The 27,980-nt window shown below is 37.9% G+C and overlaps 1 protein-coding gene and 1 pseudogene across 1 annotated transcript; one reads left to right on the top strand and one right to left on the bottom strand.

The window, feature by feature from the left end:
- The first annotated feature begins 836 nt into the window (after nt 1–836).
- LOC141649528 (ETHYLENE INSENSITIVE 3-like 3 protein) lies at nt 837–1,244 on the top strand. Its single transcript, XM_074458216.1, has one exon. It carries the CDS (start codon nt 837–839, stop codon nt 1,242–1,244), a length of 408 nt encoding a protein of 135 aa, XP_074314317.1.
- Nucleotides 1,245–3,646: 2,402 nt separating this feature from the next.
- LOC141649529 (putative disease resistance RPP13-like protein 3) lies at nt 3,647–27,679 on the bottom strand (annotated as a pseudogene).
- Between the last annotated feature and the right edge of the window lie 301 nt (nt 27,680–27,980).

Below are 27,980 nucleotides of genomic sequence, written 5' to 3' on the forward strand. Positions count from 1 at the left end.
GTGCCTCCATTTCTTCTTCAATTTCCATCTCATCGTCAACATTCACAAAATATTCTTCCACTATAGGACGAGTGAATGGAGAGGTAGGCTCTGATGGTTTTGCAATACATATAAGTAGACAACAGATCATTATCCATGTGATTAAATAATTTACATTGAAATTCAAGTGCAAGATAATTAAATAATAAATAGAGAATTTACCAGTCATGGTTGTCCATGTTTCTCCGGCTCTCTTATCCTATACATTAAGAAATTTAAGTATCAAACTCGGTTCACAGAAAAATGGTAAAAAGTGGACCATATTTAACCATAAGTTAGTACACTAGTTCTCTGAAGATGAAACAACACTTGGGTAAAATAAAATTAGTACACTGGTTCTCTGAAGATGAAACAATCAATAGTATTCAGTATGCAAATTCAATTGAGGACAGCAAGGAGAATTTAAAAAAAATCCGGAGAATCAGAGAATCAGCAAGGAGAATTCTTATAAACAGAGAATCAACTAGGATTCTTATAGGCTTCTGGAGATCGAGCAAATTATCGTGTTAAACTTGTGGCGGTCTCGTGTTAATGTAATGTAAGACCAACTCAAGTAACAAATAGCCACAATCTTGCCATCGACTGCCGCAATTAGATTGTTGCAAAGCAACAAAGAATGCAATCATAACTAAATTGTACCTGAAAACCTATCTTATAACAGCCACAATTTCCTTTCCTAGCATCTACTTGTTTGCCTTTGAAGTTTTGATGACCAAATAGTAACAGCTACCGAGTAGATATTTGATATCCTACCCAGCTGTTCCTATAGAACTTATACATCATTATTCATTATTGGCATGACCAAATTCAATCAAGCTAGAAGGAAGAAGATGTCTAGAGCGCGGGATGGAATTTTGAAGTATATGTTGAAGTTGATGGAGGTTTGTAAAGCGAGGGGTTTTGTGTATGGGATAGTTCCTGAGAAGGGAAAACCAGTTAGCGGTTCATCAGATAATCTAAGGGCTTGGTGGAAAGAGAAGGTAAAATTTGATAAGAACGGACCTTCTGCTATAGTCAAGTATGAAGTCGAGTGTGCAACAATGATAGAGGGAGCTAATAAAGGGAATGGTCAAAGTACTCTACAGGATTTACATGATGCTACATTGGGGTTGCCTTTTTCATCGTTAATGCAACATTGTGATCCCCCACAAAGGAAATATCCTCTCGAGAAAAAAGATATCAAATTCTCACTAATTAGCACATGACTTGATATTGCAAAGATAAGAAACCACATTACCTAAAAAAGATGTGGAAAGTTGGGGTTTTGACAGCTGTAATAAAGAACATGTCACCTGATATTGCAAAGATAAGGAGGTTGGTGAGACAGTCGAAATACTTACAAGACAAAATGACTGCTAAGGAGAGTTCAATTTGGATAGGAGTTTTGAATCGGGAGGAATCCCTTATCAGCCAGCCTAGCAGCGATAATGGAGCGTCTGGTATTACAGGAAGTCCATGCCAGCGCGGCATTTATACCGGCTACTTTTCCAACAATAAAACCACAAGTAACAAATTATCTACTAGATGAATCACAGGGGCTTATGAATTCCGTTCAAGGGATTGAAAATTAAGACGATTACTAAAAACGATTTCAAGGGATTGAAAATTAAGACGATTACTAAACATGAATAAAAACAGGGGCTTATGAACTCCTTTCATAGTTTTATGATTTGAGTTGTCATTAGACGTTCTGAGAAATCATCTACTCGGTAAAAAAGCCAATGGTGGATGATCAATTAATGGAGTTGGCGATGATTAAAAACAGCGGCGACGATTAAAAACAGTCGGCGATGACCCAATTTGTGTAAAAGGACGACCCATAATCCCAGAATTTAATCAAAAGACATAAAAGAATGAAGTGATTAACCATAAGTAAATAGAGTACCTGGCTTGAAGGTGAAGGCCTGAGTCTTGACTGCGTGACGGTGAGCGACGGCGAGGAAGAAGATGATAAAATTGTAAACAATTACTCCGTAGAATTTAGAAGTTAGAACGGCATGAGGCAAAGACGGTAGTTTAGGTTTTTTTTACTGCTTTGTGGATTATTGGGTAATCGGGTAATGGACTAGGGTAGTGGAGTTTTGGGTAAACATTAATTAATTAGGACTTTTTTTTAGAATATATAAATATATTTTACTATATTTTAAAAATCGAGCCGCTCGCGAGCTTTTCGAGCCGAGCCAGGCCTTGCTCGGCTTGACTCAAAAAGTATCCGAGCCGAGCCAGAGCTCGAGCCGAGGTCAAACGAGCCGAGCTTTGACCCAGCCGATCTCGAATAGCTCGCGAGCTGTCTCGTCTCATTAGCACCCCTAAGTTATACCTCCTTAGGCCAAACTTCAAGCTTGCGTAATTGTTCCTTTCTATACTAAGACTTGAGCACACAATTACACGCATATGTTTATAATATTAAGTTCACATACAAATCATTACTGTCATTATCAAAACGACTAATTAGGAGTAAAGGTCCAATAAAATCAAAATGCATATGGAAAAGTAAAACATTTGTCATATATATATATATATATATATCCACGTGGTATGATATTTGACCCGTCTTAATCTTAAGACGGATATCTCTCTACCCCAAATAACCTGAGATTAAATTAATCAATAACAGATATTAAATACATCATTGAGGGTAAAAAGTAACTTGATAAACCTCTACAGTCTACGCCCCCAAATAACTTGACTCGTACCCGTCCCACCCCTAAATCACAGGACCCAAATTTAGCCCGCATTACAAATGGGCCTGGTCATATCTAACTCGATATGAATAATTATTGTTAGTAACGTGGTACCGACCATTATTCATAAATAATTTGATTTTAATACACCCGAAAACGTCTGAGACCGAGATGATAGAACTAGGCCCGACTTCTTGCAAACCCCAATTGATCGGGCCTAAATTAACTCGAATATGAGCCGTATGACCCGTTTGGCAAGTTTACCAAAAAGTCATGTGAACCAAAATACTCCTTAATAAACTCGTTGTTGGCTAACTTGGCTCCTTGTCCAACGATTGAGTAGGGCATAAACTCCCACTCTTTTATCCTTTTTTTTCTTTGAGCGAATCGCAGTCCCCTCCCATGTTCTTTACACAATCAATCTAATCAATACTTGTCACTAATTTGATGCTTGTATCAATTTGACTCATCGTATCAGATTTACCGAGTTATTCTTTTGTCATGAACAAGCTATCCTTGAATTCTATTTAATATAAGGTGTGACTTCTAAGTTAGACCTATTTAAAACTTAAAACCTGTTTGTACTAATTCATTCTCGTACTATAGCTTGATTGTTCACATCAATGGATTATGTTAAGGTCTTGTATATAGCATATCATCAGTTCCGAGTTTCTGACTTCTGAGTATTATTTCAGACATTCTACTTTCGAGTGTTTAGTAGAAGGCCATGAACAAACAGAGAGAAGTGTATAACGAATCTTGATTTTCAGCAAATCGAAAATAATGTAAAAATTGGACTTATCGCGAAATCAAACAGAAAGTAAAGATACATCAGAGTTGTTCGAAACAAGGATTTTTTTGGCATTATGCACGTAGTTGTAACAAGAATACAAAATGCAAAAAATGACCACACTTCACGCACCTCAGCAGATTGGTAGCATTCTTAATATTGGTGATACTTGAGTCACATTGCTGCATTGTTTACTCATGGCTTTATCATCAACTACTACTTTCTCTAGGGCTTGTAACCATGACAACTGAAGCACTTGCAGCTGAGGAAACCCTATCTCAATAGACACCATCTGTGTGCCAACGTATGCATTATCCGCTAATTCAAGAAGGGTCAACATTGATAGTTTTCGCCTTAGTAATGTTTTACATAAATATAAATTTGTTAGGCTCTCTATAAATTGATGCATGTCCTCATGTATGTGCTCAATTTTTCCCTCCAACTTGAGTTTGACAAGATTCTTACAGTCCTTGATGTCCTTGATAGTGGTGGTAACTGCGGAAAACTGGTGTTGGTTTGGAGGACTAATGACTGTAGGTTCCTTAATTGTGTGAGAGTGTCAAGAGAAGATTTGACAATCCTTGATGCCACTATTCAGAGAATTTGTAGTTCATGAAAATTTGTAAAATTGCAATGTTTATTCGGGTATATTGCTCCCAAATCACGTAGTTCAATGTCCAAAATTGAGTCAAGATGTTGATGTGGAAAAGACTTTCATTACATACAGTTAAATGTCTCAATTGATTCAGCTTGCTGATTTCGATTGGTAGGTCCCAGTTGAAAGTTCTAGTTGCTACTAAAGTTGTAGGCTTCTCAATTTTCCTTTAGAAGAAGCTAACTCGGACACATTGCCATTTCTTAATGTCAAATATCTCAAGTGGATGAGATTCCCTATTGTAGAAGATATTCTATCAACTTTACCCAAGTGAGCTAATTTAGCACCCTCTAAGTCCAACACTCTTAACAGTTTGAAACGTGAATATATGAAGGTCGTTTCTTCTTTTTTGCATATAAGTTGGTCTAGATTGAAAATCATAAGTGAACGCAGTTGTGAGTTTGGATGATTATCTGATAAATACCTTTTGATTCTTGAATGTAAGACTTGCCTTTGGAAAGGTACAAAGTAGAGACGTGAGCTAGAATTCGTATTTTCCCCATAGATGTCGAGAAGATGGTGTTCATTTGCTTTCTGATTCGCTAACTCATACAAGCTATCATAAATTTTGCATATTGAACGTTTTCGCAAAACTACCTCTACTTCTTGAATCATGCTTCTATTTATCAAGTATTCCTCAACAACATCCTCCATTTCCCTTTTCTTGATTTATGAATCCTTCTGCTACCTAGAGTCGAATTAGTTTTCCTACATTTATCAAGTTATCCTCCGGGAATAGGCAAAATAAAGGAAACAAGGCTTGAGCTCTATTGGCAAATCGTTGAAGCTCAATTCTAATACACAATTAACAAAATGTGAATATCTGATGACATGTTGCTAAATATGTTCCCTCACCTTAGCCCATTCATTTAGAGGCCTTCTTGATAGTATTCCACCCATTACAATGATTGTTAGAGGCAGACCTCCACATCTGACCACCATCTCCCTTGTGAGTTATTCCAAAGCTAGATTATGGTTAAAGTCATGCTTACCAAAAGTTTTGTGGCAGAATAACTTCCAGCTTTCTTCGTCATTAAGAAACCTGAGGTTATGCTGGAAGCATTTCTCTTCAGCGAGTACACAAGTCCGATTATAAGTTGTAAGGATGATTCGACTCCCGTTTTAGTCATCAAGTAAGGCTCTTCTGATCTCAAGCTTTCCCAGACTTCTTGATGCCACACATCATCCAACACAAGAAAATACCTACTTCTTGCTAGAAAATCATGTAAACGATCTTCCAAATCCTTTACCGACATGATCTCCATAGTCTCCAAGTCCTTCAAGGTAGGCTTCCTCAATGAATTTATGATTCTCTGAAGAATATCGCCAAGTCTATATGCTTTTGAGACACAAACCCAAGCACAATTATAATACCCAGACCATTTGAGACCCTTATGTGGGAAATAATCTGTATACTTCCTTTTAACATGAAGGATTATAACGATTTAACAAAGATGATCTAAGGTCATAAAATAAAATACATAAACAAAAGTAAAAGGATTTAAAATTAACCTCAGGTCCTAGCAAAATTGGCCTAAGAACAATATCAAAATTGATATTCGCCTATTAGTTGCACCCAAGACGATCTGAGATATACCCTTTGATTATGCTAGAAATCAATCTAAAATTTTCTGTAAAATTTTATTGTCTTTGTGTTCTTGTGATGAGAAAGAGAAGGCAAGGTCAGAAAAAGTATTAGGTCAGAAATAATTCTCTACCTTTATTTTTATATAGACCAAAATCTGAAATCAATTAGGAAAGAAATAACCTCCTAATTTTCGGCCAAACAGACCGAAAATAAGGAGTGTATTTTCCTTATTTTGGTCTTTCCAAAAATATATAATATGTGTTGAATTGTCATCTAGTGAGGATCGAACCCATGAACTCTTGGTATGTGTACCCTCACTATTACCACTATGACACATTCAGCTTGTTGATATTAAATACAACTGATTATATTTAATTACAATTAACAGATTAATTCGTCGAAGCTAACATTATATATATTTAATTAAATATAACTTATTATATTTATTTTACGAATTGTGATTAATTGTCTCAATTTAATATTATTTAATTTTATTTAAATAATTATCTCATCAACACATTGACTAACTTTTTAGTCATTTTGGGCATCAATGTAATTATATTTCTATAACCACATTTCTCAAATACGTCCTATAGGTGTGACCTTTAGGGACCAGTTGATCACCGCCATCTGTATGATAATAACGTCAAACTTTCTAGCAAGCCAACCGTTATTAGGTAAACGTTAATCAACTGATTAAATATACGAAGTATACCCTTGTGAACCTATAAGAGATTTACAAATGTTATCTCACTAATTTGTGGAGGACACAAGCTCCAACAAACTCCCACTTGTCCTCACAAGTGTATGTGCGATAACCGATTCTCATATCCTTTAAAATTTCTTCCACTCAATGTAAAACAATTTGCAAATCCGAATTCACAAAGGTCGTATTTTACAAGCGATCAGTATCAAGAGTGGTTTTCCCGACTAGAGAGTAACTTAACTGATAAACGAATCAACATTCGAGCATGGCCATGCATTTCAGTTACAACTCCTCGAGTGGCCCTGAGAAATAACTATACCTGATAAGGGATGGATATTTTCCTCAACTCGAATCCTGCAGACGTAAGCACAGTATGAAATGACCCAGAAAAAATCTACTTAGCCCCAGTTACGGTAGACCCTGAGAAAGAAACCAAAGTCACCCAAAGACTGCCTTAATCTCAAGAGACAGTTGATGGTCAAAAGAATCAACTCTAGGTACACAATGGATGTCCTATCCACGACCTGGCACCGAATGTTATAAAACATTTAGGATTCCATTACGTTGTCACAAAAAGATGTCCTACGAGGCATCGTCATAATCTCGTATCTGTGATCGATTAGTCAACCGTTTAACTTATGGCTCGTTGAACCCACCATCAATCGACTGCACAATATAATAGCCGGAGTTATCGGCTCACATCGGCGATTACGGACCAAACAAATATAATGTAATTCGATTCACTTTGTATGCGTTCAATGTTGTCAGTACAATCCACATGAAAAACAAAATATTATACATATAAAACGATGAAGTTATAAATAATATATGAAAAAGATAATGTATCAAATCCATAATCAAGTACTACAACCTAGGAACATGTGTGATTCCCATGGAATTAACATGCCCTACATGCTTATCATAATTCAACGGTTTGGTGAGAGGATCCGCGATGTTATCATCCGTCGCAATCTTGTCAATCACTATCTCTTCTTGCTCCACGTAATCACGGATCAGGTGAGCCTTCCGAAGTACATGTCTAGATTTATTGCTAGACTTTAGCTCCTTAGCCTGGAAGATGGCACCTCTATTATCACAATAGATGGTGATCGGGTCATTCGAACTAGGAACTACCGAAAGCCCTTGTAAGAATTGACGCATCCATATCGCTTCCTTTGCTGCCTCCGAAGCGGCATAGTACTCGGATTTAGTAGTAGAATCTGCTACAACACTCTGTTTGGAACTCTTCTAGCTGACCGCAGCACCATTAAGAGTGAAGACGAACCCGGACTGAGATTTTGAATCATCTCGATCCGTTTGGAAGCTAGCATCTGCGTAACCGGTTGCGCATAGCTAAGTATCGCCTCCATAAGTCAATACCCAATCCTTAGTCCTCCGTAGGTACTTGAGGATATTTTTGACTGCTATCCAGTGTGTCTCACCTGGAGTCTTTTGGTACCGACTCGTCATACTCAATGCATATGCCACGTCTGGACGTGTGCATATCATGGCATACATGATCGATCCTATTGCAGAAGCATAAGGAACACGACTCATGCGCTCAATACCTTCAGCGTCGTGGGTGATCGAGACTTGCTCAATCGCATCCCGTCGTCATAGGAAGGTTCCCCTTCTTGGAGTTGGTCATGCTGAACCTCTCAAGAACCTTATCCAAATAAGACTCCTGACTAAGTGATAAAGTCCGTCGTGATCTATCTCGGTAGATACGGATTCCCAAAATACGTTGTGCCTCACCCAGATCTTTCATCTTGAAATGTTTCTTCAACCATTCTTTAACCGAAGATAGGAGAGGAATGTCATTCCCAATCAAGAGTATGTCATCGACATACAATATTAAGAACACAATCTTGCTCCCACTCGACTTGATATATAAGCATGGTTCTTCGACCGATCGAGTGAAACCATACTCTTTTATCACTTGGTCGAAACGATGATTCCAACTCCGAGAAGCTTGCTTAAGTCCATAAATGGAACGCTTAAGCTTGCATACCTTCTTAGGATGTTTAGGATCTATGAAACCTTCGGGTTGCACCATGTACAACTCTTCCTCCAAATAACCGTTTAAGAAGGCGGTTTTCACATCCATTTGCCAAATCTCATAATCATGAAATGCGGCAATCGCTAAGATTATCCGAATGGAACGTAGCATGACTACAGGTGCAAAAATCTCATCATAATGCAATCCTTGAACTTGAGTGAAACCTTTTGCCACAAGTCGTGCCTTATAGATATCTGGTTGCGCGTCTACAGAACGCTTTATTTTGTAAAGCCATTTGCCTTTGTAGAGGTTTTACCTTATTAGGTAAATCAACTAGATCCCATACGTTATTCTCATACATGGAGTCCATCTCGGATTGCATGGCTTCGAGCCATAGCTTTGAGTCGGAACAGGCCATAGCACCTTTATAGGTTGCGGGTTCATTACTTTCTAGAAGTAAAACGTCATTCTCCTCGACCATACCAATGTATCTGTCCGGAGGATGAGAGTCTCTACCCGACCTCCTAGGTTCCTCAGGAATATTAACCGTATCATCAGTTGGAGGTACAGACTTCCTCTATCTGTTCCTCGGTTGTTGGTTCCTGGAATCTCCGACGTACTCGAAGGTTCTATTACTCGACTTGTTCTCGAGAAATTCTTTCTCTAAGAACGTCGCACTAGCCGCAACAAAAACTCGATGTTCGGTTGGCGAATAGAAGTAATGACCAAATGTTCCTTTTGGATAACCTATAAAGTATGTCTTGACCGATCGCGGGCCGAGCTTATCCTCGTGTCTCCACTTGACATAAGCCTCGCAGCCCCAAACCCGAATAAAGGACAAGTTAGGTACCGTTCCCTTCCACATTTCATATGGAGTCTTGTCGTGACTTTAGTCGGACTTCGGTTAAGTATAAGAGCGGTGACAAAAGAGCATAACCCCATAATGAATCAGGCACTACGGTGTGACTCATCATGGATCGAACCATATCAAGTAAGGTTCGATTTCTCCGTTCGGACACACCATTTAATTGAGGTGTTCCAGGTGGAGTTAACTGTAGAGCGATTCCAGTCTTTCGGTGTTGATCAAACTCATTTGAAAGATATTCGCCACCCCGATCTGAACGGAGTGCTTTAATCTTTCTACCCAGTTGGTTCTGTACCCTATTCTGGTATTCCTTGAATTTCTCAAAGGACTCACTTTTATGCTTCATTAAGTAGACGTATCCGTATCTACTCAAATCGTCTGTGAAAGTGATAAAATATCTATAGCCATCTCTAGCGGTAATTGACATAGGTCCACATACGTCCGTATGTATGAGTCCTAATAGGTCACTAGCGTGCATTCCAACACCTTTGAAGGAAATTCGAGTCATCTTGCCAATGAGACATGATTCACACGTGCCATATGCAGAAAATCCGAATGAGGGAATAGTCCCATTATCGACGAGTTTCTTTACGCGTTTCTCATTTATGTGTCCCATTCGACAATGCCATAGATAGGTTTGATCTTTGTCACCAACCTTTAATTTCTTATTATTCATGTGTAATACTTCCGTGGTTTGATCTAAGATATAAATTCCATTCATGGAAACTGCTTTGCCATAAATCATTTCATTAAAAGAGAAAATACAACTATTATCCTTTATTGAAAATGTAAAACCGTCTTTAGCAAGTACGGAAAAAGAAATAATGTTCTTAGATAAACTGGGTACATAGTAACAGTATTTAAAGATAACTCAAAACCACTAGGGAGTTGGATTACATATGTTCCCTTCGAGGCAAGACTACTCGTGCTCCATTCCCGACTCGCAGTCCACATCACCTTTTTCGAGAGGTATGATGTTCTTTAGGCCCCGCAAATGATTACACAGATGAGAACCACAACCAGTATCTAGTACCCAAGTTCAGAAACTTGCATGGTTAATCTCAATCATATGAATATAAGATGACATACCAACAGGAACGACGCGGCCTGCCTTGATGTCCTCACGGTAGACGGGACAGTTCCTCCTCCAATGTCTAGTCTTGTGACAATGGTGGCACTCTATGTCACCGCCCTTGCTCTTTGTCTTGCACTGTGAGCCACTAGTCTCACCAGGCGCACTCTTACCGTTTCCTGGCTTCTTAAACTTTGGCTTACCTACAGCTAGGTCGCCATGAACCTTGCCCTTACCTTTACTCTTGTTGTGAATCGTGAGAACATCCTGCTTCATGCTCCCACTCAATTTCATATCCTTCTCGGTCTGTACGAGAAGGGAGTGTAGCTCATGAGGACTCTTTTTCAAGTCATTCATATAGTAGTTCGCCCTGAAAAGGGCAAAACCATCGTGAAGAGAGTGAAGCATTCGGTCAATGACAATGCTCTCACTGATTCTACAATTCAGTGACTCCAGTTTCTCGACATTCTCAATCATGTGAAGAATGTGTGGGCTAACCGGTTGGCCCTTCTGGAGTTTCGCATCAAAGAAGCGACAGGTATGCTCATATGTGATGATTCTCGGTGCCTTTGAGAACTCATTAGTGAGCGTGGTGAAAATCTTGTTTGCACCTTGGGCAATGAAGCATCTCTGCAAATTGGTTTCCATTGCAAAGATGAGTACGTTCTTTATCGCCCCTGCTTCCATAACGAAATCACTATAAGCGAGTGACTCGTTGGCTCCTGCATTTGGGCCTGGGTTGACCGGTATTGGCTCGATTAAATACCGAGCTTACCGTCGCAGATGGCAAGCATTCCGTAGTGCCGCCTCCCAGCCCGCAAAATTGGACCCATCATTCTTCAGTCGAGTGGACTGATTCATTTGGTCCATGAACATTTTAAGCCAGGACGAACGATCTAGTGTGGCACTAGGCATTGGTATTGCGTTATTTCCAGCCATTTGTTGTAACAGTATTATTGATAATAAACGTGTTCTACACTGCGAAAGAAGAATAAAATAATAAGCATGTGCATCGTTTTTATTTTAAGTCTAATGAACTAATGTCATAACGCGAAGACTCAAAACATTTATACAATTGACCTCCCTCAAGAATTATATAAATGACCCCAAGACTCAATTCTCTGTAAATTGATAAGCTAACCTTTTAGCTAATTCTACCGTTAGAATTCTTGGTCGATAAATTTCTGTAAATACTATCTTTAGTCCATCATAATCACGAGAAACTCTTCGGACTATGATGTTGAGGTAAACTAAGTCAACACAACTACTTACCCAACGTAGAAGGGGTCATATTAGGCCTACCGACGAAGAAGGGACTCATAGATGTTTGCCCTTATAAAGACTAATCTCAATTTCCGTTTTAGAGGAAGATCCCATCAATTTTTAATTCATTTTAAGTGAACTATAATCTAGCATGCGAGAATGATTTAAACCTAAGTGATGGCTTATAGACAGTGACATCTGCATGTCCATGAAAACTAACATACAACTATATGAGTCAATTTTCATGCATTTTAGTAGTAGGTGGTTTGGTTTTAGGCGGAATATGATGCAATTACTAGCATGTGAATGAAAAGCAATAAAATGAAAAACGTAAAAAAAAACAGTAAAAATCCTAGTGTGGCCTATCCTATCAAAATGAACAATAAATACAAGTTTGGAATCCATCCTTGGACCCGAGAAGCTTGTCTTGATGTTCCATCTTGATCCATGTAGCGGGAGTGAGCTTGAATCTTCATCTTTAGTCTTCTTTGAAATTAAAATTACAATAATTAAAATTACATAATTGACCTATTAATTACATTCTAATTTCAAAACCCAAAACTAAAATAAAGGAGATTCGAGATCTCATAATTACATAAAAATTATGTTTCCTTCATTACGAAAACATAATTGACTAAGGCCACACTAAGTATTACAAATTACAACCGATTGCAAAATTAAATACGTAAATAAAATTCATTCATTCGATTCATTCAACATAATTAAAAGCATCAACTAAAATAAATTAAACATACATAATACAATAAATTAATTATGTTGATTAATTTATCCAAACCACCTATTTAAATTAAATTAAGTGAAAATTCCGTAATTTAATCACATTATTTCATACATGATCCATATTAAACTTGTAATATGAATTCTATCCGTCAAAATTTTAAACTGCTTTAAAATAACTCGGTATCATTAAATTGTGAACCGATTCACAATAACTAATTGGCCAAAATAAAAAAAACGAAATCCAATTTTTTTAAATTGGTCACGGCAAAAAAACATAAATTTTTTTTTTTTTTTATGTTTCAGCTGCACGGCTGAATATTTAAAAAAAAAACCTTTTCCTATTTTAATTTGGTAAATAGGAAAAACAAGGAAAAAACTTTCCATAATTTTTTTCCCTTTCTATTTCGGTAAATAGGCAAATAAAAATTTCTATTTTTTATTTTTTTTTTCTTTTTCTCAGTTTACCAAAAACAAAATTAAAATAAAATTTTTTTTTTTTTTCGGTAAACCCTAAAAAAACGTCCTTACCCTTTTTTTTTTCTCTTTTTGCGGCAAGATGCCCTAAAACAAGATTTGATGACTAAATTGTTTACCTTTGCTATTAGCACATGATTAGCATATGAAATAATAAACATGATCAATTTATATGCCAAAAACTATATAGCAAAAACAATCCTTTTATCATAAACATGATGATTCCATTTAATTTTAACTTAATCTGCATTAAATCAAAAACTACCAATTTTTCATATGACAATTTTAACTGATTATAAACTATAAAATGAAAAATAGAATGGAAAAATATCATCAAAAAGAAAGAAAAAAAACGGCACAAGTAAAAAAAAATTCGAATCACAAAAAAAACGAAACCCTAATTTTTTTCGAAAATCAGGTTAATGTTTACATACAATTTTTATGAAAATCATCAAGATTAAAATCGTAGCCTAGTGCTCTGATACCACTTGTGGGAAATAATCTGTATACTTCCCTTTAACATGAAGGATTATAACGATTTAACAAAGATGATCTAAGGTCATAAAATAAAATACATAAACAAACGTAAAAGGATTTAGAATTAACCTCAGGTCCTAGCAAAATTGGCCTAAGAACAATATCAAAATTGATATTCGCCTATTAGTTGCACCCAAGACGATCTGAGATATACCCTTTGATTATGCTAGAAATCAATCTAAAATTTTCTGTAAAATTTTATTGTCTTTGTGTTCTTGTGATGAGAAAGAGAAGGCAAGGTCAGAAAAAGTATTAGGTCAGAAATAATTCTCTACCTTTCTTTTTATATAGATCGAAATCTGAAATCAATTAGGAAAGAAATAACCTCCTAATTTTCGGCCAAACAGACCGAAAATAAGGAGTGTATTTTCCTTATTTTGGTCTTTCCAAAAATATATAATATGTGTTGAATTGTCATCTAGTGAGGATCGAACTCATGACCTCTTGGTATGTGTACCCTCACTATTACCACTATGACACATTCAACTTGTTGATATTAAATACAACTGATTATATTTAATTACAATTAACAGATTAATTCTTCCAAGCTAACATTATATATATTTAATTAAATATAATTTATTATATTTATTTTACGAATTGACAGTTAATTCGTCTCAATTTAATATTATTTAATTTTCATTAAATAATTATCTCATCAACACATTGACTAACTTTTTAGTCATTTTGGGCATCAATGTAATTATATTTCTATAACCACATTTCTCAAATACGTCCTATAGTTGTGACCTTTAGGGACCAGTTGATCACCGCCATCTGTATGATAATAACGTCAAACTTTCTAGCAAGCCAACCGTTATTAGGTAAACGTTAATCAACTGATTAAATATACGAAGTATACCCTTGTGAACCTATAAGAGATTTACAAATGTTATCTCACTAATTTGTGGAGGACACAAGCTCCAACACCTTAAAGGAACTTTGGGAGGTGTTAGAGACCTTTAGGCCGATAAAAACTACTCGATAATGAAGGACAACTGTACAGTGGAAGCTGTAGTGGACTGAGTAGGTTCCACTCGACCGAGTACACACCGTACTCCACTGAGTGAGTGTCACTCGGTTGAGTAGTTCCGACACTCGGCCGAGTGTGTCGTGTCAGATATCGTCTTATATAACTCATGATTCCTCATTCTATCAAACCCTAAATCATTTCCCCTCCTCCCTCTTCAAACTCAAACACTCTCCCTTCTTTCTAAAACCCTCTCTAACCTTCTTCCATGGAACCCAAGCTTGAAGATGTGGAGCCACTACCCTCTTCTCCACCTTTCACCTATTTTCATGGTAAGTCAAACCTTCACCTTTCTTCATCTTTTGTTTAGACTAATCCTAGATTTGGGGGTTTTGGGATGTCTTATTAATTAGGGTTCTGATTATAGTTATATGTAATTAAGGGAAGGGTTCTTACATAATGAGAGATTATGAGATGTTTTGCAATAGTATCGTATGACCTATGCAGGAGATGAAGAACTTGTAACACCCCCTTCTTACCCGACCAAGGTAATTAGAAAATGTTACCATCTCGGTTTTCCGAAGCAGTGAAATCGGAATTACAATTAAGAAACTTTATTGAATAAATGACAAGTTTAGTTATTACAAACATAAACTAATGAATAAATGAAATACAACTCATCTATGACTATGTCATTCATGCTACACTACTCGACTCCGAGTCCAAAGCGCGGCCCAAATCCCGATCACGCCAACAAGCAAGACATGTACTTAACCTGCTCCCCATATGCGGAAATATCATATGGATTAACAAAGGGCACCTCGGAAATAGGTGGCAATTACACAGACACACAAACGTCAGTTTCAATAAATAAATAAGGTGTGACACGACTCAAGTGTGTGAATATGCAACATGCTTCTGATATGAATGACACGCTATCAAACTACCACCACCATGGTACCGGGACACGCCCAGACATACCGACAACCACACTGATACCGGGATACGCCCAGACATACCAACAACTACAAATAGATACCGGGACACGCACAGACGTATCGGGTCCGGAAGCCCACCGGACCCCTTGCCAGACGTCGTGTCTCAACCACACGAGTCTCTCCATGACTCAAACCATTAATGTGCACATCCCTCTTGGAGTGGGAAGCTCCAAGAGGCAACTTAAGCGTAAGACGGTCTCCCAACCGCCTTACATCTCTATACAACAAGTAACCAAACAAACCTCCATGTCCTCCGACATACAAGACAACACAATAAATGCAATATACCATATAACATACCAATTACCGACGCATTCAATGCAATTGATAACAAATGACTCATTTAGCAAATAAACACGATATTGAAACTGAGTAGGATAAACCTACCTCACAGCATATCCGCATAAGCAATCCGTCAAATACAAGCTAGGTCCACCTTCTAAAACCGTCTCACCAAAACCCGTCTCCTAAAATACGACAATAATAGGAATACGTATAAATATACTAATCTAATTATATAATCGAATACGTATACACTAAATAAACCCGTCTTATCTAACTACCCAAACCCGACTCAACAACTCGAACCACCACCACCTCTCCCCACCGTGACCACCTCCATCTAGCCCCTATGGCCGGCCTGCCCAGCCACTAGCCGCACCACCTAGGGCCGTCCTATGTAATACTACGGTTTTACGAGTCTTTTGGTACTCTATCGAGTAGGGCTTACTCTGTCGAGTAAGTATGTTTTTATACGAAACAGTAGTCTGTCTGATGGGTACTCGATCGAGTATGTATGGCACTCGATCGAGTAAGTTACTTACTCGATCGAGTAAGTTACTTTTACGGGTTGTTTTAGTCGGGTTTTGTTAGTAACGCGTGATTGATATATTAAGCTTTCCGTCACTTTCTTCATCATTTGTACTTTTTATAAAAATCTTTCAAAAGAGAAAAGAAGTTACGTTGTCTACGTCATCGCGTTACCATCAAATCCCAAGGGCTAAGGTTGTCTGATCATCACGTTCTTTACACCGTTGAGTTCGTCGTGTCGAGAGTAAGATCCTTGTATAGTTTTTATGTTGTTTCTTTAAGTTTGGTTAAAACCCTAATTGGGTAATTAGGGTTTTTTAATTATATTGTTGTGGTAGTGATTGTATGAATGTGTGTATAGGAGGAGGGTTCGTAGAAGAAAAATTTTGAGACAGCTGCTAGATCGTCTGAATAGTGATTGCATTCCAGGTAGGGTTTCCCTACTCAATATTAGTTACATGATGTGTGTGGTGATTGTGTTGTAGATAGTAATTGTTGATTGTTTCAGACGGTGGTGATATTGTATTGTTGAATGTTTCAGACGGTTGTTGAGGTTGTGTTGTGATTACTGTTTAACTGTCTGTGATCTTCGGGGTGCGTCCCTGGCTGAGTGGAGTCACTTGCGGGAGTGGCTTCACGCCCCTGATTCGCATTCTGTGGAACCCGCCACAGAAGGGTTGTGCACATTAAGGAACATGGGTTTATCGCTCGATGAAATGAGCGGGGCTTAGGTGGGAACGGCTGCAGTCCCCCACTGGCGGTGTGGAGTACCTGTTGCGATGGGTACTCTGGCAGGGCTACACACTTTAGTGTGTAGTCAGTTGTGTGGAGATTGATGATGGAGACTGGGGATTGATGTGTTGATTGAGCTGCTTGGTATTTGCTTCATGTTGGTTTGTGTCGTGTAATTAGTACTGACCCCGTTTAAATGTTTTAAAAACTGTGGTGATCCATTCGGGGGTGGTGAGCAGTTATTAAGCAAGTATGATATGACGCGTATGGGATAGCCGTGATGAGTCATCACGTGGCAGTTAGAAGTCTTCCGTTGTGTCAGACGATGTTTTATAGCTTTGATAGTTTTAGCAGTAGACCGTCTAAGAATCTTGTATTTCGGTTTAACAGTTTTGGTTTTGATCATGTAATCACTTTAAACTATATTGTTATTTAAATTATGTTTCTTCATTGTCATTTGATTATCATTGCCTCGGGTAACCGAGATGGTGACGTTCTTATACCTTAAGTGGTCCTGGTAAGGCACTTGGAGTATGGGGGTGTCACAAAGTGGTATCAGAGCGACGATCCTGAAACCTGTAACCAATGAATATAATGAACCTAGGGAGTCTAATTAAAATGAACCCGGGATAGAAGTTGTAGAAGCTAATGCAAAGACTTGGGAGACGTCCTAAAGTCGCGAACTCGCCCTACAATTTTGAACCGGTCACCATGGGATATGAGTCGGGATCGCTATGTATTTATCTTGTGAATTGTGTATCTTTGTTGCAAAGTGTGGTATAATTGGTGGATGTATGTATATGGAGAATGGGGAATGTGTAGAGAATGATGATAATGAGGTGATGTTATACATTATTGATTGAAAGCATGATAGTTGTTTTATGATATGGCATTATAGAAATACGGAAAGAAAATTTGTTTGATTTGAGTTATACATAGAGTTATGTATACATATATGTTGTAGGTAGTGTTGTACGAGTTTATATAGCTGAAAGTTTGAGTAAGAGCATGAATAATTGGTGGAAAAAGATGATAATTATTGCATGATAATATGATTTTTGATAAAGCATGTTGTATGATGGAAGAGGTTTTATAATGTTGTTATGCTAGTAACATGTGAATAGGAGACTTGATGTTATATATTTGTGATTTTGTTTACGTAAAGTTATAGAATAAAAACATGTAGGTAATACATGCTTGGTAAATTGAATGATGCATGTGCATAATGGATGTTGTTGCTTGGCTTTTGAAGATAGTAACATGTGGTTAGGGATATTGGTTTTATGAGCATCGAGTTATTTTTGTTTACCTTGTTGTCGTTTAAGTTGTTTGGAAGTAAAATCAAGTAGTTGTGTTTTCGATTATAGAGAGGTTGTCTTTAAACTGTTATAACTTGAGATGCATAAATGATTTTAATGTGATTCCAATTGTAAGTGATAGCTTGTTCTTTTACGATTCTAACGATAGGTCACACGCCCAAAACGACCAAGAAGCGAGTGAGTTATGACCGTTTTACGAAAACTGGACAGTGCTGAGAAATGCGTAGGGTACTCGATCGGGTGGCCCTCACTCGATCGAGTGCACCTTGGTACTCGATCGAGTACCCCTTACTCGATCGAGTAGCCCTGGTAATTTGTTTTACGTGCTTCTGACCTTCACCTACTCGATCGAGCAAGTCACTTACTCGATCGAGTGGCCTGTACTCGATCTAGTGACCCCTGTTTTGGGTCATATGCTTATCTTTTGACTTCGTTGAATATTATGTTTAATTCAAAGGTGTTATTTTGCTTCTTCATGCATTGTTTTACATGTATGTTGGTCTTGATACGTAAGTTTTTTTTTGGTGAAATGTGAGGATAAAAAAGGCTAATTACAAAAGAGTTTTGAGTAATAGTCTAAGTTGTTACTCATAGCCAGAGCTAAACAAATACAAATATGCACACACATTATATGACTACTCATACTTCTAGCATACTCATAGTATGCCCCAATTTGCCAGCCATATCTTATCAGTGCTTGATACTGGTTCCTTGAGCTTCCTTCTAATTCTGCTCCTGACTTCCTCAATGATGTGCTCAGACACTTTCTCTGGTTTAATCAGTACTTGATTCATTATGGCACTATTCCTTTGTGTCCAAACTTGATACATAAGTTACCCAATCTTATGGTGTAGTGAGTGGCACCTGTGGTGAGTAGGAGTTTGGTGGGAGGGCATGAGTTATATGTGTTGTGATAGATAATGGAAAAAGAAAAGGAAGATTGGTATGGCTTATTGAGGCATGGAGCATGTTTTGTGAGAAGATATGAGTGATATGATTTTGTGTTGAGTAATGTAAAAGTAAGTAAATATGGGCAAGGGATGATGTGAGTCTAAGGTACGTGTGAATGAATAGATTGAAAGAAAGAATGTGGATAGTAGCAACTTGAAATGTGTAAAGAATTATGGAGGGAGATGGTTAGGAATTGTGTTGGTTAAGAATATATATATAATGAAAGGTCGGTTTAGAGGGATTGAGAAGAGTGGTATATAGTGAACTTAATGGAGACATGTCGCGACGTGGATTTGCAGATAGTGACTGAGTTTGGGAATTTGTGTTATCAAGAGGTGAAACTAACGTGTGATTTCCTTGGGCAATTAACGGTATAAAATGAATTTTGATTTCTAGAGATGTAAAAAGGGAGATGCAATTGTTTGAACAAGTAAACGTTGATTCTATGGATGGATTGGTGGCAAGGGTGAGTGATAGCATAATAAGAGAATATTTATGGTAAGAAAGATTTAGATGATATCGATATGAAATAATGAGATGTGAGTTTTGGAGCAATGAGAAGGTAACCGGAGCATTAAAGAGTTAGGTAAGAGGTAATAAGGAGTTGAATGGTTAATTGCTTTTGTCGAGTGTAAAAAGAAAAGAATGAAGGGAGTAAAACTAAGAAAATGTTCACCGGAGTTATGTGATATAAAAGTAAGGAATCGTTGAGATGTATGAGACTATCATGAGGATTTGAGTTAATGGTTATATAGGAGTTTCAGAACAACATGATTAGTCAGGAGTTTCGAGGAATTAAGTAAAGTAAAAGTTGGGTAGAGAATTTGCACGATATGAGATCTTGGTGGTGAGTCAGGTGACGATACAATTAAGGATGGAATTGGAAATAGTGTTGAGATGATTTTTGTTGATGTATTTGATGTTCGTTATTTGGGATGATAACCAAAGATAGAAAAGAAACTGTGATGTTTTGATGTACGAACGGTGGTAGTGTGGAGGTGTTGTCACTAGTGGTTAAGGGTGATGATAAATAGGAAAGATGGCAATTCTAAAGAGGTTGATTTTGTAGAGACCGAATTGATATGTATGGTTATGAGGAAGTATAAGACGTAGTCTTAGGAGGCGGTTCCTCGTAATGAGGGTTAGTTGTATGGTTATGTATGGCAGAAAGTGCTGGTTATGCGAATGAGAGAATGTGTTATGAGGGGCATACGAGTTAAGCTCGGGTGAGAGGTAACCTTTGTCAGGTGGTAACTTACGTGATCAGGACTGACTAATTGGATGTGATTACGGGTCTATGATGAGTATAAATGTTTTGAGTGAGGTTTTGACCTCACGAGAAGTGGTATGGTGTAATAGTTATAAAGTTGGTATCTGAATGTTCTATATGTTGGCTACGGTAACGTAATGGAATAATATTCAAAAAGTAATAATCTGAGTGATTTGGCATGGCTAGTTATGCTTGTATGTGCATTCATGATTTATGTTATTCCGTGATCTGGTAGGGGGATGATATTCATGAGATTCTTATCTGTTTAATTCATATAATATGTTGCGTTGTGATTTAGTGAAGTGGATTTGAGTAAGTTTTCTTGTCCGGGAAGTTATTTCTGAGTCGGTGTTTATGGGATTGTGTATGTTGCGATGTCTATCGGTGTGGTTGTGGTGCCTCGGGTGGTGATCCGGGCACGGTACTTAGTGTTGTGATGCGGGTATTTTCGCACTGCGGTGTGGCTGTTGGTGACGGTGTTGCGATGCCGTCACCGGTTGTGGTGGAGTAGGCGAGATGATTATGATACGAGTTTCCGAAAGTACATACCAATTATACATATATTGTTATTTTGTTTGCTGCTGTTCCTTGTGAGTTTTGGGTTGAACATGTAGACTGTTATTTTGTTTGTTGATGTTTCTTACCAGTTTCAGTTTGGGAATGAGGGTAAAGTATGATACAAAAGAAAGCTGCGTATGTTTTCATTGTTGTCATAGTATAGTAATATTTTGTTGATGGGCCACAGTTGTAAGAAGTTGTTATAGTAATTTTGATCTTGTTTTAAGATGAGGAATCGGTAGACATAGTCATGGCAAGTGATTTGTGGAACATGTGTTGTACTGATATGGACGATGCAGGCGGTTCATAATCAGATTTTGGGACAGTGAGTGTAGAGTGTTGGGAATTAGTGTCATGTTAAGTTATATATGAGTTTTGCGGTAATGAAAGAAAAGAACTTGAGAATTTAGTGTGAGTGTATGTAATAATTGTGGATCTTGAGTTATGAGTATGAAGATAGGTGCAAGTATAGAGAATTATGTCGTTTTGGCAGTAATAGGGAACAATTAAAGTTTTGGTTAAGCTAAAGATTTTGAGGTATAGGGTAGGTGGTGTGACGAGTGAATTGAAGTATGAGATCTGTTTAAGTAAGAGAGCCTTAGATATATACATGGCGAGTGTTTAGATTATAGGTGGTTATCTTTGACATGCGGTAGTGATGAGGATAATGAGAAGATATAGCTAGGATTTAGTATTAGTGAATTACGAGGACGTAACATTTATCTTATGAGCAGTAGGATGCGAGAAAGAGAGTTTGATGGTTGCAGATGTTGTAGTATATGGAAGTTTGAGTCTTAATGGAGAATAAAGGATGGTTTTCTGTTGTAGTTGAGTTGTTAAAGGTCATGACCATGCTTGTAGTAGTGTGATATCCAGGAGTGTGAGAATTCTTCGATAGTGTTGACAGTTGGATGATGATGTTATGAGTGGGAGTAAACTTCGAGGACGAAGTTCCTTTTAAGGGTGGTAGAATGTAACATTCCGTTTGATGTCTATGAGTGTCTTGATATTGGATTTGCTAGTGGATGATATATTACGGGGCTAGCAGCGCTTGTGGACGGTAGTTGGTAGTGTATGGAGTTAGTGTTGAGAGAGATATAATGGAGTTGATACGATATCGTGAGCCATGTTGTGGAGGTAGGAATAGTTAGTGGAGTTGGTGTTACGAGTTCATGTTTGGTTGGAGTTTTGTTTTGAGTTCTTAGTAGCGTTGTTGTGTCTTGATCGAGTTAGTATGTTTGTTTTTTAGTATGGGTTGAACTTCGGGGACAAAGTTCTTTTTAAGGAGGGAAGACTGTAATACTACGGTTTTACGAGTCTTTTGGTACTCTATTGAGTGAGGCTTACTCTATTGAGTAAGTATGTTTTTATACGAAACAGTAGTCTGTCTGATGGGTACTCGATCAAGTAAGTTACTTACTCGATCGAGTAAGTTACTTTTACGAGTTGTTTTAGTCGGGTTTTGTTAGTAACGCGTGATTGATATATTAAGCTTTCCGTCACTTTCTTCATCATTTGTACTTTTTATAAAAAACTTTCAAAAGAGAAAAGAAGTTACGTTGTCTACGTCGTCGTGTTACCAACAAATCCTAAGGGCTAAGGTTGTCGGATCGTCACGTTCTTTACACCGTTGAGTTCGTCGTGTCGAGAGTAAGATCCTTGTATAGTTTTTATGTTGTTTCTTTGAGTTTGGTTAAAACCCTAATTGGGTAAATTAGGGGTTTTATAATTATATTGTTGTGGTAGTGATTGTATGAATGTGTGTATAGGAGGAGGGTTCGTAGAAGAATGATTTTGAGACAGCTGCTAAATCGTCTGAATAGTGATTGCATTCCAGGTAGGGTTTCCCTACTCAGTATTAGTTACATGATGTGTGTGGTGATTGTGCTGTAGATAGTAATTGTTGATTGTTTCAGACGGTGGTGATATTGTATTGTTGAATGTTTCAGACGGTTGTTGAGGTTGTGTTGTGATTACTGTTTAACTGTCTGTGATCTTCGGGGTGCGTCCCTGGCTGAGTGGAGTCACTTGCGGGAGTGGCTTCACGCCCTTGATTCGCCTTCTGTGGAACCCGCCACAGAAGGGACGTGCACATTAAGGAACATGGGTTTATCGCTCGATGAGATGAGCGGGGCTTAGGTGGGAACGGCTGCGGCCCCCACTGGCGGTGTGGAGTACATTGCGATGGGTACTGGCGGGGGCTACACACTTTAGTGTGTAGTCGGTTGTGTGGAGATTGATGATGGAGACGGGATTGATGTGTTGATTGAGCTGCTTGGTATTTGCTTCATGTTGGTTTGTGTCGTGTAATTAGTACTGACCCCGTTTAAATGTTTTAAAAACTGTGGTGATCCATTCGGGGGTGGTGAGCAGGTATGATATGACGCGTATGGGATAGCCGTGATGAGTCATCACGTGGCAGTTAGAAGTCTTCCGTTGTGTCAGACGATGTTTTATAGCTTTGATAGTTTTAGCAGTAGACCGTCTAAGAATCTTGTATTTCAGTTTAACAGTTTTGGTTTTGATCATGTAATCACTTTAAACTATATTGTTATTTAAATTATGTTTCTTCATTGTCATTTGATTATCATTGCCTCGGGTAACCGAGATGGTGACGTTCTTATACCTTAAGTGGTCCTGGTAAGGCACTTGGAGTATGGGGGTGTCACACCCTACCCCACAAATTGACACCAATCGATCAACAACACACCAAACAACAACAACACTAATCGACCCCAACACACAACCCAACTAACACCACTATACATGGCCACCACCATGGGCCACCACCACCACGGTGGTCACGGCCTAACCGACTCCCTCACCACCACCAGACCCGACTCACCCGAGCCATCTCCTACCCACACCTGACCACAACAACAATAACAAGCAATAACAACAATACCGACACCTCCCTTTCTCTCCCCATTCCCGCCACCTACAACCGCCCTAACCACCACCCCTGACCACCATAATACTCGCCCCTCAACCCTCGACTAACCCACCCCACCACCGGTCCAAGTCAGCCACAATTAAAGGGGTAAAAACGCAGCCCTAAACCCGAGTCAAGAAAAGCCCAAAACTCCTTAAAATACTCGGCCAAACCACCCCGGGTGGTCAATGGTAGTTGCCCGGTCAGTCATGGTGGTCACACAGTGGGTCCAAGTCGCGGGTGAATCAACGGTATAAAATAATTAGTATTAGGGCTAGTATAAGACGGTCTTACCTCAGATCTTGAGACGGAGGGACTAAATGCTCATATCTTCTAATCTCTCTCTTTTTCTCTTTCTTTTGTTTGTGTGGTGGAAATGTGTAAGATGAAGTGATAAGGTGGGTGGATAAGGGATAAGGGGGTATATATAGGGTGAGAGTAGTATATGATGAATGTATGTATGTATATACATGTAGCTTGTTATTATTATTATTATTATTATTATTATTATTATTATTATTATTATTATTATTATTATTATTATTATTATTATTATTATTATTATTATTATTATTATTATTACTACTACTACTACTATTACTATTATTATTTTTTTTTTTTTTTTGGTAACGAGGGAACCCGCAACCGCTACCTTTTGGTGCGCACTGGGTAAACCCGCGGGTGTACGTGATAGCCTGCAAACCACGTATACCAGGTAAACCACCCGAGGGTGACAGGCTCGAAGTCTATTAGGCATGGACTCAGGCCAAGAATGCTCCATAAGATTTTGCTCTTGGGGAGGCTTGAACCTGGGTCTCCTGTGAATTTCACCCAAGTTTTAACCGCTAGACTCCACCCCTGCGGGCATTATTATTATTATTATTATTATTATTATTATTATTATTATTATTATTATTATTATTATTATTATTATTATTATTATTATTATTATTATTATTATTATTATTATTATTATTATTATTATTATTATTATTATTATTATTATTATTATTATTATTATTTATTATTATTATTATTATTATTATTATTATTATTATTATTCCGTCTTAAGCCCAACTCGATAAATATAATAAAATATTATTATTATTATATAATTATTAAATACGGAGTATTACAGAACTAGTGAGTCAGATGCGGTTTTTCATGTTGTTCATGAAATCTTACTATGAGGTACAGTTTCCCTACCCGGTTTTCATTATTTACATATAATTATTTGTGCCTTGTGTCGATCTTGTGTTGGTTGTGTTGGTTTCGTGTTAGTGGTATTGGTTTCTTATTGTTCGATGTGGTGGAGTGGTGTTGTTAGTGATGAGGTGTTTGTGGGACACCGATCTTGCGCCTGACCTTGCGCTTGAGATCGCTTCTTTGAGGGACCCACCTCCAAGGAGGATGTGCACATTATTGGTTCTGGTGACTAGATTCGTGTTGCGATGCGAACTCAAGTAGACCGTGTTGCGATGCGACTACATTGGGCTGCGGTCCGGCAATGGTGGTGATGGTGTTGCGATACCGTCACCGAGATTGTGATGAGATGAGATGGAGATGGATGTATTGGGTTTTGTGTCTCATGTGTGTGGCCGTAGACTTGTGGTTAATGGTGAATTGGTGATTATGTGTATTGTTGAGGTTGACGTTTGTGTGTGTGTGTGTGTGTGTGTGTGTGTGTGTGTCTGTGTAACTTGTCACCTATTTTCGGGGTGGCCTTTGTTGATCCATATGATATTTCAGGTCATATGAGGAGTAGTTGGATTGCAGGTTTGGTTTTTACTACGAGCAGGACATGGTGCGCGCGTTGGACTTACTTGAGAGTGGCGAGTCACCTCCATCGAGGTGGTGTAGTTTATACTAGAGATACATGTGTTGTAGTAAAGAGATTTTCCTTTCTATGTATTTTGTCTTGTAACAACTTTAAACTTGTTTGTAATAAAATGTTTTGCTATTGGAGTTTTGATGCACTACCTCGGAAAACCAAAATGGTAACACCCTTGGTTACCTTGGCTGGGTAAGTGGGGGTGTTACAACAATAATCAAACTTACTCTTGATTTCGGGAGAGGTGATTATTTTTTGTGCAAGTGTTGTCTTGCCTATGCCGCTCATTCCTGATAGTGTGACTAATACGTGATGCTAATTCTCATTGACAAGTTGATCAATGACTAAACTCCTCTAATTTTCAAATCCAACAACCTCATCTACGATTTCATATGGACTTGTTCTTCGATACTCTCGTAGTTTGTCAATCATACTCTTGCGCACTTTACTCACATCGCCTATATTTCCAATGCCATACCTTTCTCTACTCGTAAAGATATCTTGCATCCTTGCATTCAGCTCTTGAATCTTGATGCCAACATTATGCTTTGTCACGGTCCTGGGGATTATGCATATTAGTTGCTTTGCTCTAATAGAACACTCGCTAGTTTCACTCGAAATCTCTAAGGTGAAGCTATCTATCACATCTTAAGCTTCGTAAGAAATATTCCTGATTTCGTCCACCTAGTTGCGCACTCTTTCATCAATATCATAACTTTGATCAGCATCTCTCAAGAAAGGCAACATTCTGTTTAGTTCTTTTCTCAGCCAAACCACTTCATTTTCTACTCCACTGACAAATATTACTTCATCTGTGAGTAAAATGCGTAATCTCTCCATAATATACCCGATCATGTCCGACAATTTAGACTTTCAGGTGTTTAGACTTTAATTCATGGTCTACGAGCTTATGAATTTCAAGCTCATCTTTTGTGTTGGTGCTTGTCTGACCTCGCACCATAGATTAGATTAATCACTAATTACATGTTTTACCAAGTCTATTATTACATGATGGTTAGCTTGTTGCCATGTCTTTATGAACTTGTTCAATTCCTTTTTATTAAGGGTTATTTAGCATAAATACTCCAAACTCTATGTGGTCTGCTCATAATTCTCCAATCTACATTTTACCTCAAAATAAACCCAACTTTAGACACCCTCTTCTCAAAATAGAATTACTCAATTTTTGACTTGTAGTATGAGGTTAATCTTGAGGTGGCGCCTACATGGAATCGATGTGGCACAGTGCTTTTTAAAACAATTATTTAAACAAATTAATTATTACATATTACAATAATGCCCCCACGCTACTTACCCCTTACTCACTGACAATCTCAGAGCATCTACAATGGTAATCTAGTTGCTACTAGCTTACCTTTGCCACATAAGATTTTCAAGTTAGAATATTTTTAAGCTACAAACTACTACAATGGTAAGCTACTAGCTTAGTGTTGTGGCTTAAATGCACCATATGTCAACTACCTTCCACAACACTCCTTTAATTAATACATTTACTTATTTTACCTAGAAAATAAAAATTAAAAATATTTAAGTGTTGTTTTAATTGGTAGATTTTTTCTTGTAGGCCCATTTGAGCTACTAGCTCCATTGAGCTATTAGCTTAATTTAAGCTAGTACATGTAAAGTGCTCCAATGGTTAAGCAAGTAGCTTGAAAACTTTTTTATTTGCAAGCAAGTCATTTTGCTTAACCATTGAAGATGCTCTCATATCTCATCCCCAATAACCTAACCCATTGTTACACCAGACCACCACCACCAGTTACTTCTCACAACACACTACCACAATATCCTATGGCCACCACCGTTGCTCAAACCTCACAACCACCATTTTTCTCCATATAACTTCTTCAATAAACCAGTAAATTAAGCCCCATTTTACTTGAAGCAAGATCTGATGTCTTAAATCATCAATTCAATAACAATAAAATCATTAATACTCAACTCACCAACCATGGATGCAAACAAGTGAAATTAAGCAACATCCATTTCCTATTAATAAGCTCAATTATTATCTCGTCTTCGCTCCATATCAAATTCGCTCAGTTGTCCATAAAAATCTGAATTAGCATCATTTAATTTGTTTGTATGATTTTTTGGATTCCCAATCCCCCCAAACCCATATTTTTATCCACCCCCGTTTCATCGCCTCAATCACCCATTTCTGAATCCCCAATA

This window comes from Silene latifolia, chromosome 3, assembly GCF_048544455.1.
Source record: "Silene latifolia isolate original U9 population chromosome 3, ASM4854445v1, whole genome shotgun sequence".
NCBI lineage: Eukaryota > Viridiplantae > Streptophyta > Magnoliopsida > Caryophyllales > Caryophyllaceae > Silene > Silene latifolia.